The 13,598-nt window shown below is 39.2% G+C and overlaps 1 protein-coding gene across 1 annotated transcript; it reads right to left on the bottom strand.

Moving 5' to 3' along the window:
* Nucleotides 1-1,080: 1,080 nt before the first annotated feature.
* prox2 (prospero homeobox 2) lies at nucleotides 1,081-11,860 on the bottom strand. The gene is made up of 5 exons (XM_037796357.1): nucleotides 11,779-11,860; nucleotides 8,351-9,946; nucleotides 6,049-6,156; nucleotides 4,428-4,622; nucleotides 1,081-1,875 (listed from the first exon to the last, which is right to left on the bottom strand). The coding sequence occupies exons 2-5, from the start codon at nucleotides 9,878-9,880 to the stop codon at nucleotides 1,708-1,710; spliced, it is 2,001 nt and encodes a 666-aa protein (XP_037652285.1). The 5' UTR covers nucleotides 9,881-9,946; nucleotides 11,779-11,860; the 3' UTR covers nucleotides 1,081-1,707.
* Nucleotides 11,861-13,598: the final 1,738 nt, after the last annotated feature.

The following is a 13,598-nucleotide window of genomic DNA, read 5'->3' as shown; positions in this document are numbered from 1 at the left end:
AACGATACGATATTTGCTGATATCACAAAGTCTGCCACGATATGATTATGATTTAATTTCAATTGGATTCGATTCAGGGGCCTGCGATCGATATGAGATATCATATTGCCTATTTAACACAATCAGTTACATTTATAGCAACTCACAAAAGCAACTTATATATGATTTGACAATTGTATTACTGAGCTCTACCAGACATTTAAATGAAAAACAATCTATTCTTTTTAATAAAAAGAATAATGACTTGTACATATACAATTTTTATTTTTATTTTTGTATTCTTTTATTCTGCACATTAAGAGAGCTGCATAAAACCGGAGTCAAATATTTAATGTATGTATATACTTGGCGATATAAACCGGATTCTGATTCTGAAAGTGGGAATTTCAAAATAAAGGTGCATCTTAATGGTGATGATATGTATCGATATTTTCATTTTGCACCGACATACTGGATCGTAAATCATTGAATCGATATATCGATCCAGATGTATGGTTACACCCCAAACATATGTAATTGGAAGTCAGTTTCATCACATTTAATTCACTACTGTGATTTTTTTTAAGCCCAAGGCATTCAAAACAGCTCATCTGTGATCTTTGTGACATCGCCATACTTGCGTGTGCTCATGTGTTTGTGATCGGCGTGCTTTGAGTGGGGTGCCTGGAAGAAAAGAGTCAACGGGTTTGTGGAATTTTGCTTCGGTGGCACAACTGTGATATGAGGTCACCTCGGGCGTTCGTCACTAGGAGGGAATGCATTGTGGCCGTTTTTAAGACATGGCAGTTGTCCCGCATCCGCACCGGCCACACAATGAATGCAGGCCTTAGAAAGTTGACTTGAATTGGCTTCGGGGGACAATGTGGACAGCATAGTTTAGGGGACATTTAACAGCTGGCTGCTGGACGCGGATTAGAGGCACCTTAGGGGTTCGGCACAGTGTTTTCATAGGGAGAGTTCAACATTTACGACAAAAAACAAAGCATTTACCTGGTGTGTGTCTTCTTTAATGTTAAAATATGTGAATGTGTTGCCAAAGAAAAGCAAAACACGCAAGTTTTATATTATAATTTAGTGCATCTTTAATTTCAATAATCATCCAGTACAATGTCTGTGAATGAAATATCTGAAAATGATTGTACTTTACACAACCTTTTTATACACAACAGTCACTTGCATTATTTCCACATGCACAATCTGTCAAGCTAGAAGTTTACAACATAATTATTATCGAACATTATGCAACAACAGCAGCGCAGGTACATTTACACACAACACACAAATGAAATGGAATCAAAAGCAAACTAATACTGACGGTAATTGCCAAAAAGAAACTCTTCAAGGTCAGCTAAATCAGGCTACACTATGGTTTCATAATATGATTACACTTTGTAAACATTTTTACACACCTACAAACTCTAAATGTGTTGAGGCAGATTATACAAGTAAACACTAAACAATAGAATAAACCACAAGAGCATTCATCTTTATGAGGAATTGCTTTTTTTTAAAAGTAGAACATACAGCATTTTAGACTATAGCTTATTAATATTTCAAATGATGTATGTGTGTTTTTACAGCTCTACAAAATGATGAATTATCCAACATGTATCCTACATTTCACCTCACTAAAATGCACTACAAGAAAGGATGAAATAATACTGTCCTAGGTAACTAACTCCAGTTCCTCCACTGTTATAATTCAGCCTATAAATAGGAAGATGTCTTGAACTCATCCGGCACGTCGCTGTCCAGTTTACAGATCACCTTGTATATGGCCTTTTTCCACGAGGGGTCTGAATCTTTGGCTGCAGAGATGGCGCTGTAAAACTCATGCAAGGTGATCTCAGAAACCTCCAGGAACCTGTCTGGGACCTGGGAAAAAACAGGGGAAACTTATTAAGTTAAAATCAGATTTCTAATAATGAGAAAAAGGTACTTCATGTAACGCTGTGTTACACAAGCATACTGAGCAATCTGTCTTCAGTTTTCTCAAAGTCAAAAACATATTAAATGAAGACCTGTAGCGCAATTCTTCAAACACTAAAACTGATGAAAGGGAGCTTGTCTCTTTGTTCTCTGCACACATACAATAAATGCAATGCTGCAATCATTAGCTTTCATTTAGAGGCCTCTTTGATTAGCTAGTCTTGTTTTTTCTTGAACCTCAACTAACTACTGGTGAGTTTTTCTTTCCAGGGATGCTACCCAGAGCTTACAATGATTTGATGTAAGGCTTGAGATGCTTAGGTTTAGGTCTAAACTTAGATATAATTGTGGTTAAGAAAGGATTTGATGTTGTTAAAGTGAAGAATCTGGGAGCGACCCATAACTACAGCAGGATCCATAATCAGATGCAAGGGATGCTGGGAGAAACCCGCCCTGCAGCCCTTGTTTCCCATCCACTGAGCGGTTAACACAACAGTTGTTGGCACAAGTTATTTTTCTTTCCCCTCATCTCCCGACACAAAAGCATCCCTGGGAAAGGAATGTCTTGGTCCCAAGGTAAAGAAAACGGCGCCGTCCCTTTCCCACCAAACGGCCGTCTCCCTCGGAATCCACAGCGTCTTTCTCAGCATTCCGCATCAGTAGCAATCTCAGTCTCGCTCAGGCGTGCTGGTCCTCTAATCCTGAGTTGTTTTAGTGGGATTTTGCGGCTTCCTCTTCCCACAGTTTGATAAAGCATCACTCTGGAGTTTAGATAATGGCTGTAAAGGCTGGCCAGCCACAGGTGCAGCGTGACACACAGGTCAGCGCACGGACATACGTGACCACAGGAGGACATACTTCAGCAGGTTAGTAACCGCTGGGGTGAATGTGTCAACTCCAGGAATAGTTGGACATTTCTGGAAATACGCTTATTCACTATCTGGCGAAGTCAGATGAATAGATTGATACCACTCTCTCATGTCTGTCCGTTAAATATCAAGCAACAGCCGGCAGCCAATTAGCTTAGCTTAGCATAATGACTGGAAACAGGGGGAAACAGCTAGCCTGGCTCTGTCCGAACGTAACAAAACATACCTACCAGCACCCCTAGCCCCCTAAATAACACATTACATCTCACTTGTTTAGCCCGTGCAAAGGCCGAAGTGTAAAAAACAAGAATTCATGTTTGCTGGGTAGGATGATAAAACAAGATATGTTAATTAGCGAGCTCTAGAGGTGATGGTAGGTATATTTTGTTACGTTCGGACAGAGCCAGGCTAGCTGTTTCCCCCTGTTTCCAGTATCTATGCTAAGCTAAGCTAATTGGCTGCCGGATGTTGCTTGATATTTAACGGACAGACATGAGAGAGCTGTATCAATGTTTTCATCTAACTCCGCAAGATAGTGAATAAGCGTATTTCCCAAAATATATCTACCTCTCATTTAACTGTCCGCCGGAAAACGAATGAGCACATTTCCCACTAATGTCAACGTTTTGTTTAAAGATATTGAGTCTGACTAATGTATTTCCTCTTATTAGATAAAGAAAATATATATTATTCCCGGTGTATTAACCTGTTCAGCATAGATGGAGAATAGAACGGAAAACAACATTTTTGTCATATCTCACAGGTGTTTTTTTCTTTCATTCCAATTTTTCATGACTTTGGTAATCAATTCGTTCCTAATGACTTCATATCACTGTTTTCTGTTTCTGTTTAATTAGCGCTTTTTAAAGATCAATATATATATATGGGGTTCTGGGGGACCCCGGTCAAAAACACCCAATTGCAGCCTATTTAGTTAAAATTGATAAAATAGAATAGATAAATAAAATGTTTGCCATGGGTCCTAATTCAAAGTATCACACACTATCAAGGGGGTATTATATATTATATTATATTATATTATATTATATTATGTTATGTTATGTTATGTTATGTTATGTTATGTTATGTTGTTATGTTATGTTATGTTATGTTATGTTATGTTATGTTATGTTATGTTATGTTATATTATATTATGTTATGTTATGTTATGTTATGTTATGTTATATTATATAATATATTATTATATTATATTATATTATGTTATATTATATATATCAGGGGGAAACTCTATCAGTCATTTTGAAGGAAACAGACACAAATTTCCTCATGTGTTCTGTCTATTTTCATTTTACACAATATGTAAATTAACTTTAACTTTCCTAAAATAATAATAATCTGTTTTTTTCATCAGATGACATTAATTTTATAACTGATAATGTTTTAAGAACACATAAGTTAACATTTTGCTATGATGGTTGTTTCTTACTGTAGTTTATTCTTGGGTCACCGGGGACCCCAGTCAGTAGGTTAAGAAAACCTTGTCTATCTGTTGCACAGTGTACGTATCCAATGGGAGCAGCACCTCATGAGCAAAAAATCTGATAGACTTATCTAGACACAAACAATACAAACTGCAACATAAAAGAGGAACTAATGAGTGACACTTACGTGGAAGTCGTTGGCTTTATTGTAGTGCATGTTCAGAGCCCGGAACAGCTCCGAGTCCCTGCTAACTGTCATGTCTTTGATGTCGCTGATGCCGTCAACGATGGATTGGCGGGCAAACTTCTCCATCTGGATGTAGTAGAACTCCCTGAAGTTGCTGAACCACTTGATCAGCTGAGAGGTGATGCAGCGGTTGAACTGGAAATGGAGAGACTATTTATAAGTTTATAACAGAGGATTAAAAGTCCTGCAACCAAAGCCCAATAATCTGTCCAGCTGAAGTGTCCTTGAGCAAAACAATGAATCCAGAAGTGCTTTTATGACCTTTGATCTCTCTGTGAAGAAGGCACATGAAGGCAGAGATCATCCTTTTCAGGATAAATGTAATTTCAGAATTCAATTTTAAACTTCATTGAGAGCATATAGAAATTTAAAAATATTAATCTCCATGCATTTCAATTAAAAATCAAATGTCCGTCTGATGCTTTGGTATTAACCACCCTTTCCATAATTGAATGAAAACCTCATTTTGTACCTGCAGGGCAAAATGCCACCAAATGGTCTGTGACTCTACGCGACATTAATTGCTCTGAGCTTTTTCCCACCAATGTCCGGGGTGAAAAAACATCTGTCAGGGCTGTGTGTTTCTAAACTCAGTCTTGACATTAGTCCTGTTATTCTATCTCCTCATCCAGAAAGACAGAAAAAAATGCCTTAGGGCTGGGCAGGCATCAAAGACGCTTCTTCTCTCTGGTGTGGTGGGTGAGAAAGCGGCAGCGTAAGGACAGAAGGAAGCTTCCCTCTCATTGACTCGGGCTGATAGGATGGAATCAGACACTGGGATTAGGTGCTCTTTTGTTCAGTGCCACTTCCCACCACTGGATTGTAAGCAAGGAGGAGACGTTCGCAGGGCTGCAGCAAAAGCATCCTCCCCCCTGACCCCCGGGGGTCAGGGCAGATTGAGGGGCCGGGGCCCCGCACTGGCTCGGAGATCCAGGAGAGAAGATAGGAGAGGAGGTGGAAGGAGAGAAGATAGGAGAGGAGGTAGAAGAGAAACACGAGAGAAAACGGGAAGAGAGGCAGGAGAGAAAGTATGAGTGGAAGCTTGTAATATAAGCAGGAAGGATGTACTGTTTGTATGGGAAAAGACTAAAAAGAGAGGATGAATGAGAAGAGTTAGCGACAGATAAGGAGACAAGAGAGAAGACAAAAAGAGGAGACAGAAGAGGAGGCATGACACGAGCCCAAGGCCAAAAAACACAGGATGTTGTGTTTAGGGCCAGCTCATCGCCGCCTGGTCGCAGCCGCACAAGTCTCTAATACCAACTCTCTGTTGACACTCAATAGCAATGCCTTGCCTACAGAGTCCTTTGTCAGTCCATTTGCTGACTGGAGTGGCTTTTTTTAAAGAGAGAATGCCCCTGTATCTCCCTCTGCCCCCAGGACATACTAGCAGCTCAGCGGCTTTGTTATTTAAACCCTCTGCGTTTTTGTTTCTCTCCTCCGACACACTGCTGATTTTTCTGTCCCAAACACACACTGACAAGTAGTCAAACGCAGGACAAACAATCCCGCAGGTTACAAAGAGAAAGTGAGATTCTTTTATATGGAAATATATATATACCTTGACATCAGGGAAGAAGGTTTTCAGCACATTGGAGCTGGGGTAGCGGGTGTAGAAGAACATCAGCTTCGCCTTCTTCAGATGGCTCGGGGTGAGACCCTCCTGGATGTTCACGTTTACGTTAAGGTCGAAAAAAAACCTGACAATTAAACACAACACACACACAGCGTACAGTCCTGTGCAAAGTGATAGCAGACCAGAGTATTGTGTTGCCTCAATCTTCGGCTAAATTGAATTTCCCTAAAGAACAGCTCGGCATTAACCGGGGAGTCAATAATGACCCTAACATGTGCTTATTGGCAAAACAGAATTACGAATTAGATTAGGGATTTTTAATTAGAGAACGAGGCACTTCATGCCTGGCAGTTAAGACAGCTTGTTTGGAAATGTTTTGAAAAAAGGAGCTGATTTTCTGATATAATTGAGTTGATTTAAAGACGACATATGTTGCTGTATATTTTTTTCCTCGTAAAAGAAAACGCAAAAGATTGGAAATTTGGTAAGAAAAAAAAGAATATATTTTTTAAATTATTTCTCAGGTTATGCGATATATTTAAAATAATTTAAATTTGCTCAACATATATTTCTTTAGTTGACAATATTAATAAATTCAGTACCATCTCAAGCTTTTCCCCCCTGTGGCAATGAAGATGCTCAGGAGCATTTCCTCTGTAGTCCACCACCACCACGCCTTAGGTCATAATATTTCCTTATGAGGTCATCACGCCATACATTTATTAGGGAACCCTACCTTTGAAATACGGAAGTTGGGATGAAAGATTTATGTGGCATTGTTCAAAGAGAAGCAGAGCTCTTTGCTCTGTAAAAGATAAAGCGGTTCCTGAGAGGCACCACATAATATTCCTCTGTAATGCCTCACGACAAGAGAATCAACAATGTCACTATTTTAGGATAATTTACTTTATAGAGAGCAGTGGTAAAGAAATTATTTATTTCAATTAACTTTGGCAAAGAATTTTAGATATTATTTGAGTCATATTGATTGTGGATACTAGCAAAACACATAATTTAAAAAACACATTTTCCCCTGAATAGAACATCTTATCCCACAGGGGTTTTCTTTGAGTTCCTATGAGGCTAAAAAAACTGTAATCTTGCACTCTATTTCAATCGTGTACATTCTGACAAAAGGTACCCAACAACAAATGCTCAAGACAAGAGCTCAAGTGTTATGGTTGGGAGGCACTTTTGGTTTCCACCAGCACTCAGATGTGACCTTTTAGATGCACCCCTATCACTCTGATGATGGAGAAATAGATCCTGCACCTTTTCAAGTCTAGAAAAAAAAAAGACGACGCTTCCTGAAACAGAAACCCGATGCTTTCTCTGCCTTTGAAAAATTGGCTTTTGTTCCTGGCAATTCTTATCAAAGCCTTGTATTCCTTTTTATTTGTCTTTTTCTAAACTTAAAGTCATTACTCGGCTCAGATTAAAGAAGACGCTATAATTTTCAGTGGGGTTAGCCAGATCAAAGAAAAAATTCTCCTTGAAGTTTGTTACTGGAACTGCCCGTGCTGCAATGAAACCTCAACCAGCCATTGTTCAAATGGAGGAGCTGAAATATATTGTATAAAATAAAAAGGTAAATACAGTATATATAAGATATTATCAAACATATCCTGCTGTAATGGGAATAGTACAGAATAGGGCTGTCATCGTATCAGATTTTCACTACACGATTACTGTGGCCAAACACATTCATGATAACGATATTATCGCGGTATCTATAGAACATTTTAAACAAATATTAATAATGCTATCAGCCAAATTCATCTTTCACTTTGTGTATTTTGCATTTTGTCTCTTTTTGGGCAAATTAATTACACTCAAAATATGAGTATAAGGAGGAGGAGTTTGTAACCATAACTGTATAAATAAAATGATTTAAGAGGCGCTTGATTATTTACATGATATTATCATGTGTGTATTATTAATATTATGTCAATATTTCATTTTAAGAAATTACGGTTATCGTCAATATCGGTATATCGCGACACCCCTAGTACAGAATAATATGATCAATTTGTGCAAGTAGATTTTTCTAAGTCTTGAGTGTATAAATGTATAATAAAATATAGTCATTCTATAATAGCTGTTTTGCATTTACACAGTTAAGTAAACTGTACTTTCAACCTACATATATCAAAAACAAACATCTGTCTATCATCTCCTATTCTATTTTTTTATCGTCATTATTAAATAATATAGTTCTAAAATCCTGTATCAAGAAAAGGCAAAAAGCAAAGAAATCTAAATATTTTTTTTTTAAGTGAAAGGATATATTGAGTGACATGTAGGGGTTTCGCTCCGCCATGCTCTGCAGGTCACCGCACTCGATCTTGACATGAGGGAGACACAGACTGTCGACCGTCACTGCCCCCAGGGCGGAGGCACGAGCGTGATGGCCGAGGTGGCTGGCCGTCACCTTTGACCTCATGGCGATGGCGTCCCAGGGCAGGTCCACCGAGTCTGGGGAGGTCCTGTCCATTGATGGGGGCATGCAAGGGAGACCCCCGAAGTTGGAATGGGGCCCGTACTTGAGGAGATGCTCTAGGATCTGGCTGTCGTGCAGAGGGGTGCTGTAATTGAACTGAAATGGTGTCTGGTGCACTGGGTAGGGCCTCTTCACCGTCGGGGTGACTGAGCCCAGAGGGTTCACCGCTGGCTTACGGACCACCAGTGACAGCGCCTCCGTCTGGTCCTGTGGGCTTTGAGCCTCGGAGCTTTCGTAATACTCTAAAGAGCGGGGTTTCACCGCAGCCTCCTCGGCCTGGGGCTGCTCCTGGGTGGAACCGGCCTGCTGGCTCTTCCTGTCTGCGCCCACGCTGATCTCTGGAGATGAGCACATGCGCTGCTGAGGGGACAGGTCCTGTCCTGCGGGGGACACCTTCTTGAACACCCGGTCCACACAGTCATTCACAGCCCTGGAGAGCTCCTGCTTCAGGGCGTCCTGCAGGTTCTGGCTTTCTCTCTGGTGCACCGGATAACCAACTTTCATTCGGTCTTTACACTCTCCAGTCACTCTGTTGTTCTTCCTTTCAAAAGCATCTTCAGTGCTTACGTAGTGTGACTCTGTGCTTTCTCCCAGGTTGCCATGCTCTTCTGTCTCATCTCTGTCGTTGTGTTCAGGGTCTTCCTGGTTGTAAACTTGAAGGAACTTCTCCTGGAGCTGACGCAGGAGCCTCTGCATGCTGTGGAGCTGCTCCTTCAGCTTGTGACACTCCTCATCCTTGGTGTTATCACTACTGCTGCTCCCAGGTCTTCTGTTTGCCGGTCCTCCTACGCTGTGCTCCTGATGCTGTGGCAGCCGCTGCTTACGTTTGTTCTCCCTGTATGCTTCTCTGGCCTCTCTGGTGTCTCTGGCGTCTGCGTCGGCCCTTTCGCTGTCTCCATGCTGCCTGCTGTTGGGAGAGCCCGCCATCACCCGGATGATGTTCTCCACCCTGGCCCTCTTGGCCTGCAGGTGGTCGGTCATGGGATGCTCCCCCTCCAGGCTGGGTCCCGTAGGAACGTGAGCGCCGGGCGAGGCAGCCTCCACCATGCTGTCCTTCGAGGAGACGCTGCACTGGTCTTCCTGGCCGGAATCAGCGGCGGTGGAGCTGGAAAGGTAGAAGTGGCTTTCATCCAGTGCCCTCTTGTTGTGGATTGTCTTGCGGAGGAGCTGGGAGATGATGGATCCGCTGGAGTACGAGGCCAGAGGCTCGTCGTACATGTTTCTGCGGAAGCAAGGCAGCATGACATCAGGTTTGTCGTCCTCCAGGCAGCCTTCACCGGAGCTGTGCATGTTCTGGTCGGGAAGACTGAGGTTCATGCTCACTGAGAAAACTGGCTTCGGCTACACACGTTGCACAATCACAGTTATGGGAAATAAAAGAATCTGAAAAGACAGAAAAAATGAGACAGTTAAGATAATTAATAATGAAAACATGCACATTTTAAAATAAGATAAAAAAATATGCTACAGCCCTTTATTGTTTTTAAATCCTGCATGTCTATTTATTATATTGTCTTTTACAATTTAAAGTAAAAACATTTTTGCATTTTAATGTTGTTGAACAGTGGCATTCAAATAAATATAGCATGGAATGTCTTTTTATGCTTTACATAGCAAAGACAAGGTATATTAATTTGTAAAAATATTAAAATTAATCTAATAGATACATCATTCACAGGTAATTTTGTTTAGAAAAAACCTGAAATTACACTTGTGATTTTAAAATGTTTACATTAACAAGCAAATGTAGAATTACTTTTACATAAGAGAAAATCAAAGCACCCTACATTATTTGCAAGATCCTCAGTTCTGTGAGAAAAATCCTTGATCTTATGCAATAAGGGAGTGCGTTGTATCATTTCATCTTGGGGTTGTAATAATGGATAACACAGAGGATAAAAAGAACAACTGTAATATAGCCATGAAAGGTAAATTATAGCCTCTGAAAGCAACAAGACCACGCACAAGAAACGGCTCTGTGTACATTATTTACTAGAGAGAGTATTATGAAATCCTTTTTTTATTTTTTCTCTGGTTGTTATCTTGAGGAATGATCAAGAGATGATCCTCAGTGGTAAAAAGTAAAAAGCTCAATTAACTGATTCTATAGTCACTGGCTTCATTCCCTTTACGTGTTTGTTTTTAAAAAAATATATATAAATAAATAAATATATAAATAATAATAATATATAAAAATGTAAATATTTTCACACAATGGGCTGCAGGTATATTATTAAACAAAATAAAAATACTTCTGTATATACAAATGGAACGGATAGACTTGAAAATACCAGATTATACTTTTTATTTCTAGACAGTGGATATATCAGTCCCACTTATGTTTCTATTTCTTACTTTAAATATAGTTCAAAATTCTATCAGAAAAAGGCCAAACTCCTTTGGGGAAATATGTAAAAACAACTCACTTATCCCACAAAGCAAAGTCTGAGATAATTTAATGATCCTATAAGTTGTGGACAGTAATTTCAATGTTTCTTTTACTCTTCACAGTTTGAAAATTCCCTGCAATATAACAGGTTATAAATGGTGAATTAGCTGATGCCCACTGCCTGAATAACATACAATTTACAATACATATATATATATTTTTATTTTAAACTAATTTATAAACTATACATAATCTCAATAAGTAAATGTTTTAGTAATAAAACAAACAAAAACATCCACTTAACAGTCAATAAACACTTGATAACTCTGAGATAAGTCTGAGATAATGTAATGATCCTATAAGTTGCGGACAGTAATTTCAATGTTTCTTTTACTCTTTACATTTTGAAAATTCCCTGCATTATAACAGGTTATACGGTGAATTAGCCAATGCCCACTGCCTGAATAACATAAAATTTACAATAAATATATTTGTTTTTTATTTTAAACTAATTTATAAACTATACATAATCTCAAAAAGTAAATGTTTTAGTTATAAAACAAACAAAAACATCCACTTAACAGTCAAATAAACACTTAACATAACTCAATAAAAAACTCACAAACGTGATTATAGTTGTCAGCTGTACTGTAGAAGCATGCGTGAGAGTGTCAAGAGCACCTCTTGTGAAAAACCACTAAAGTCAAGTAGCTGCTGGCAGCATGCACTTTGACACAGTCCTGCAGGGCTGCAGTGAAAGCAAAGGTTCACAGAGACACAGAGATGAGGCGGTGGTGTGATGTGATGTGATGGGATGGGACCTTACCTGTTGCTCCGGGACGTGGTGCCTTGCTGCTGGCCTGCGCACACTGACTGAGTGAGTTGGAGCAGCAGGAGAGCAGCAGGAGAGTGGAGGCATCAGACGGAGCTGCTGGGGCGTGGCCATGTGTAAAGCTACATCACCCACATAATGTCAAGAGGAGGAAAGTATGTGTTTTGGAGTGACAGTCTACTCATAGTGGTTGAGAGGTGGGTTTCAAAACTGACGGACTGAAAGCCTACTGGCTTACCCAAAATAACAAACTGCTGAGGCAATTAGGAAATATGCATTCAAATAAATAGGCCATTAAAGCTGCAATGGGTAGAAATGGAGCAAATATTATGATTTTTTTTTAAAAAGTTATTTTTATAAAAAGGTCACTATATCCTGACAGTAGTGCATGTGATAGATAATCTCATGTGCCTCTGTGTTCTCAGGTGCTCCTAATAGCATCTGCAAGATTTCACAGACCGGAGGAAAACAACCAATCACAGCCGAGCTGGAGCCTTGCCTTCTGTGAGTAGCTGTCAATCACTCAATCAACATGGTCAAACTAGGCAGCACTGATCGAATATGAATCAATATCCTGTTTCTTTAATGCCTATTTTTCTCATAAAATGTTTCAGAAACATCTTGTAGTGCACTGTTTGGCTGTAAAATGAGAAAGTTTGTGACCTGGCAGCCATGTTGAGATCAGTTGAGGAAAATACCAAGCACCGCCCACCAGCCGGAGCACAGCCAATAGGAACGCTCTCTCTCTCTGAAATGACCTGTGATTGACCAAAGTCTTCCATCACAGGCTAGATTTTTTTAAAGCCTGAAAACAGAGACATGAGGAGATGCAGAAGTCTAGTTTTCTCTCAGAACACTTGAATTACAATATGTTGAAAGGTTATTATGGAATTGTTTTTTGCCCAATGATGCCAAAAACATTCTGTCTACTGCAGGTTTAATTAACTTAAATTATGAATAAATATATACATTTAAAAAAAGAAAAAAATCCTACTCTCAATAGGCTACTCTCTGCAGCATGTTTGAAGGTAATGGCCTACTCAAAGATTAGCTTTGTCCGTTGAAAAAGTCATGTTCTATTCTTTTCTTTGTTTTTATATTGTTTACCTGTATGCATTGCCTTATCTTATCTTGTCTTATCTTATTTATAAGATAAGATAAGATGAACCTTTATTAATCCCCGGAGGGAAATTCAGGTGTCAAAGCAGCAACATCAGCAAACAGAGCGAAACACAGGAGAGGTAAAGGTATACAAAAATTATAAAAACAATAATAGAGATATAAAAGATACAGAGTGAATGGGTGAACATGTAGTATGTACAATAAATACATGTAAATTTACATATGTGCAGTCTATAAAGTGGTATATAGATAGATAGATAGATAGATAGATAGATAGATAGATAGATAGATAGTAACTTTATTGATCCCGAGGGAAATTCAAGTTTCCAGCAAACTGAATATAGTGCAGGGTAACAGCTGTGATACACGACTATTAAAAAAGTGCAGAAGAGACTGTTAAAAATGAGTATAGTGCAGGGTAACTCCAGTAGCTTAGTCTATGAAAGTGCACTGTGTGCATTATTATCTGTCCTGCAGACCGTCCTCCTTTGTATAGGATGTATAGTGTAAAGTGTATAGTGTAAAGTGCAAAGTGTAAAGTGTATAGTGTATAGTGTAAAGTGTATAGTATAAAGTGTAAAGTGTAAAGTGTAAAGTGTAAAGTGTAAAGTGTAAAGTATAAAGTGTATAGTGTATAGTGTAAAGTGTAATCCTTTATATAGGATGTATAGTGTAAAGTGTAAAGTGTAAAG

The sequence above is a fragment of the Sebastes umbrosus genome, chromosome 16, assembly GCF_015220745.1.
Source record: "Sebastes umbrosus isolate fSebUmb1 chromosome 16, fSebUmb1.pri, whole genome shotgun sequence".
In the NCBI taxonomy this organism is placed as follows: Eukaryota; Metazoa; Chordata; class Actinopteri; order Perciformes; family Sebastidae; genus Sebastes; species Sebastes umbrosus.
This window is presented reverse-complemented; position numbering and strand designations above follow the sequence as displayed.

Bases quoted from the DNA above. Each gene is read 5' to 3' on its own strand.
- prox2 (XM_037796357.1), bottom strand. From the start codon at position 9,880: ATGAACCTCAGTCTTCCCGACCAGAACATGCACAGCTCCGGTGAAGGC. The intron at 6,157-8,350 runs ATATCCTTTCAC...GTAAACGTGAAC, and splicing joins ACCCCTACATGTCACTCAAT to ATCCAGGAGGGTCTCACCCC. The intron at 4,623-6,048 runs GTATATATATAT...CTCCATTTCCAG, and splicing joins CCTTCTTCCCTGATGTCAAG to TTCAACCGCTGCATCACCTC.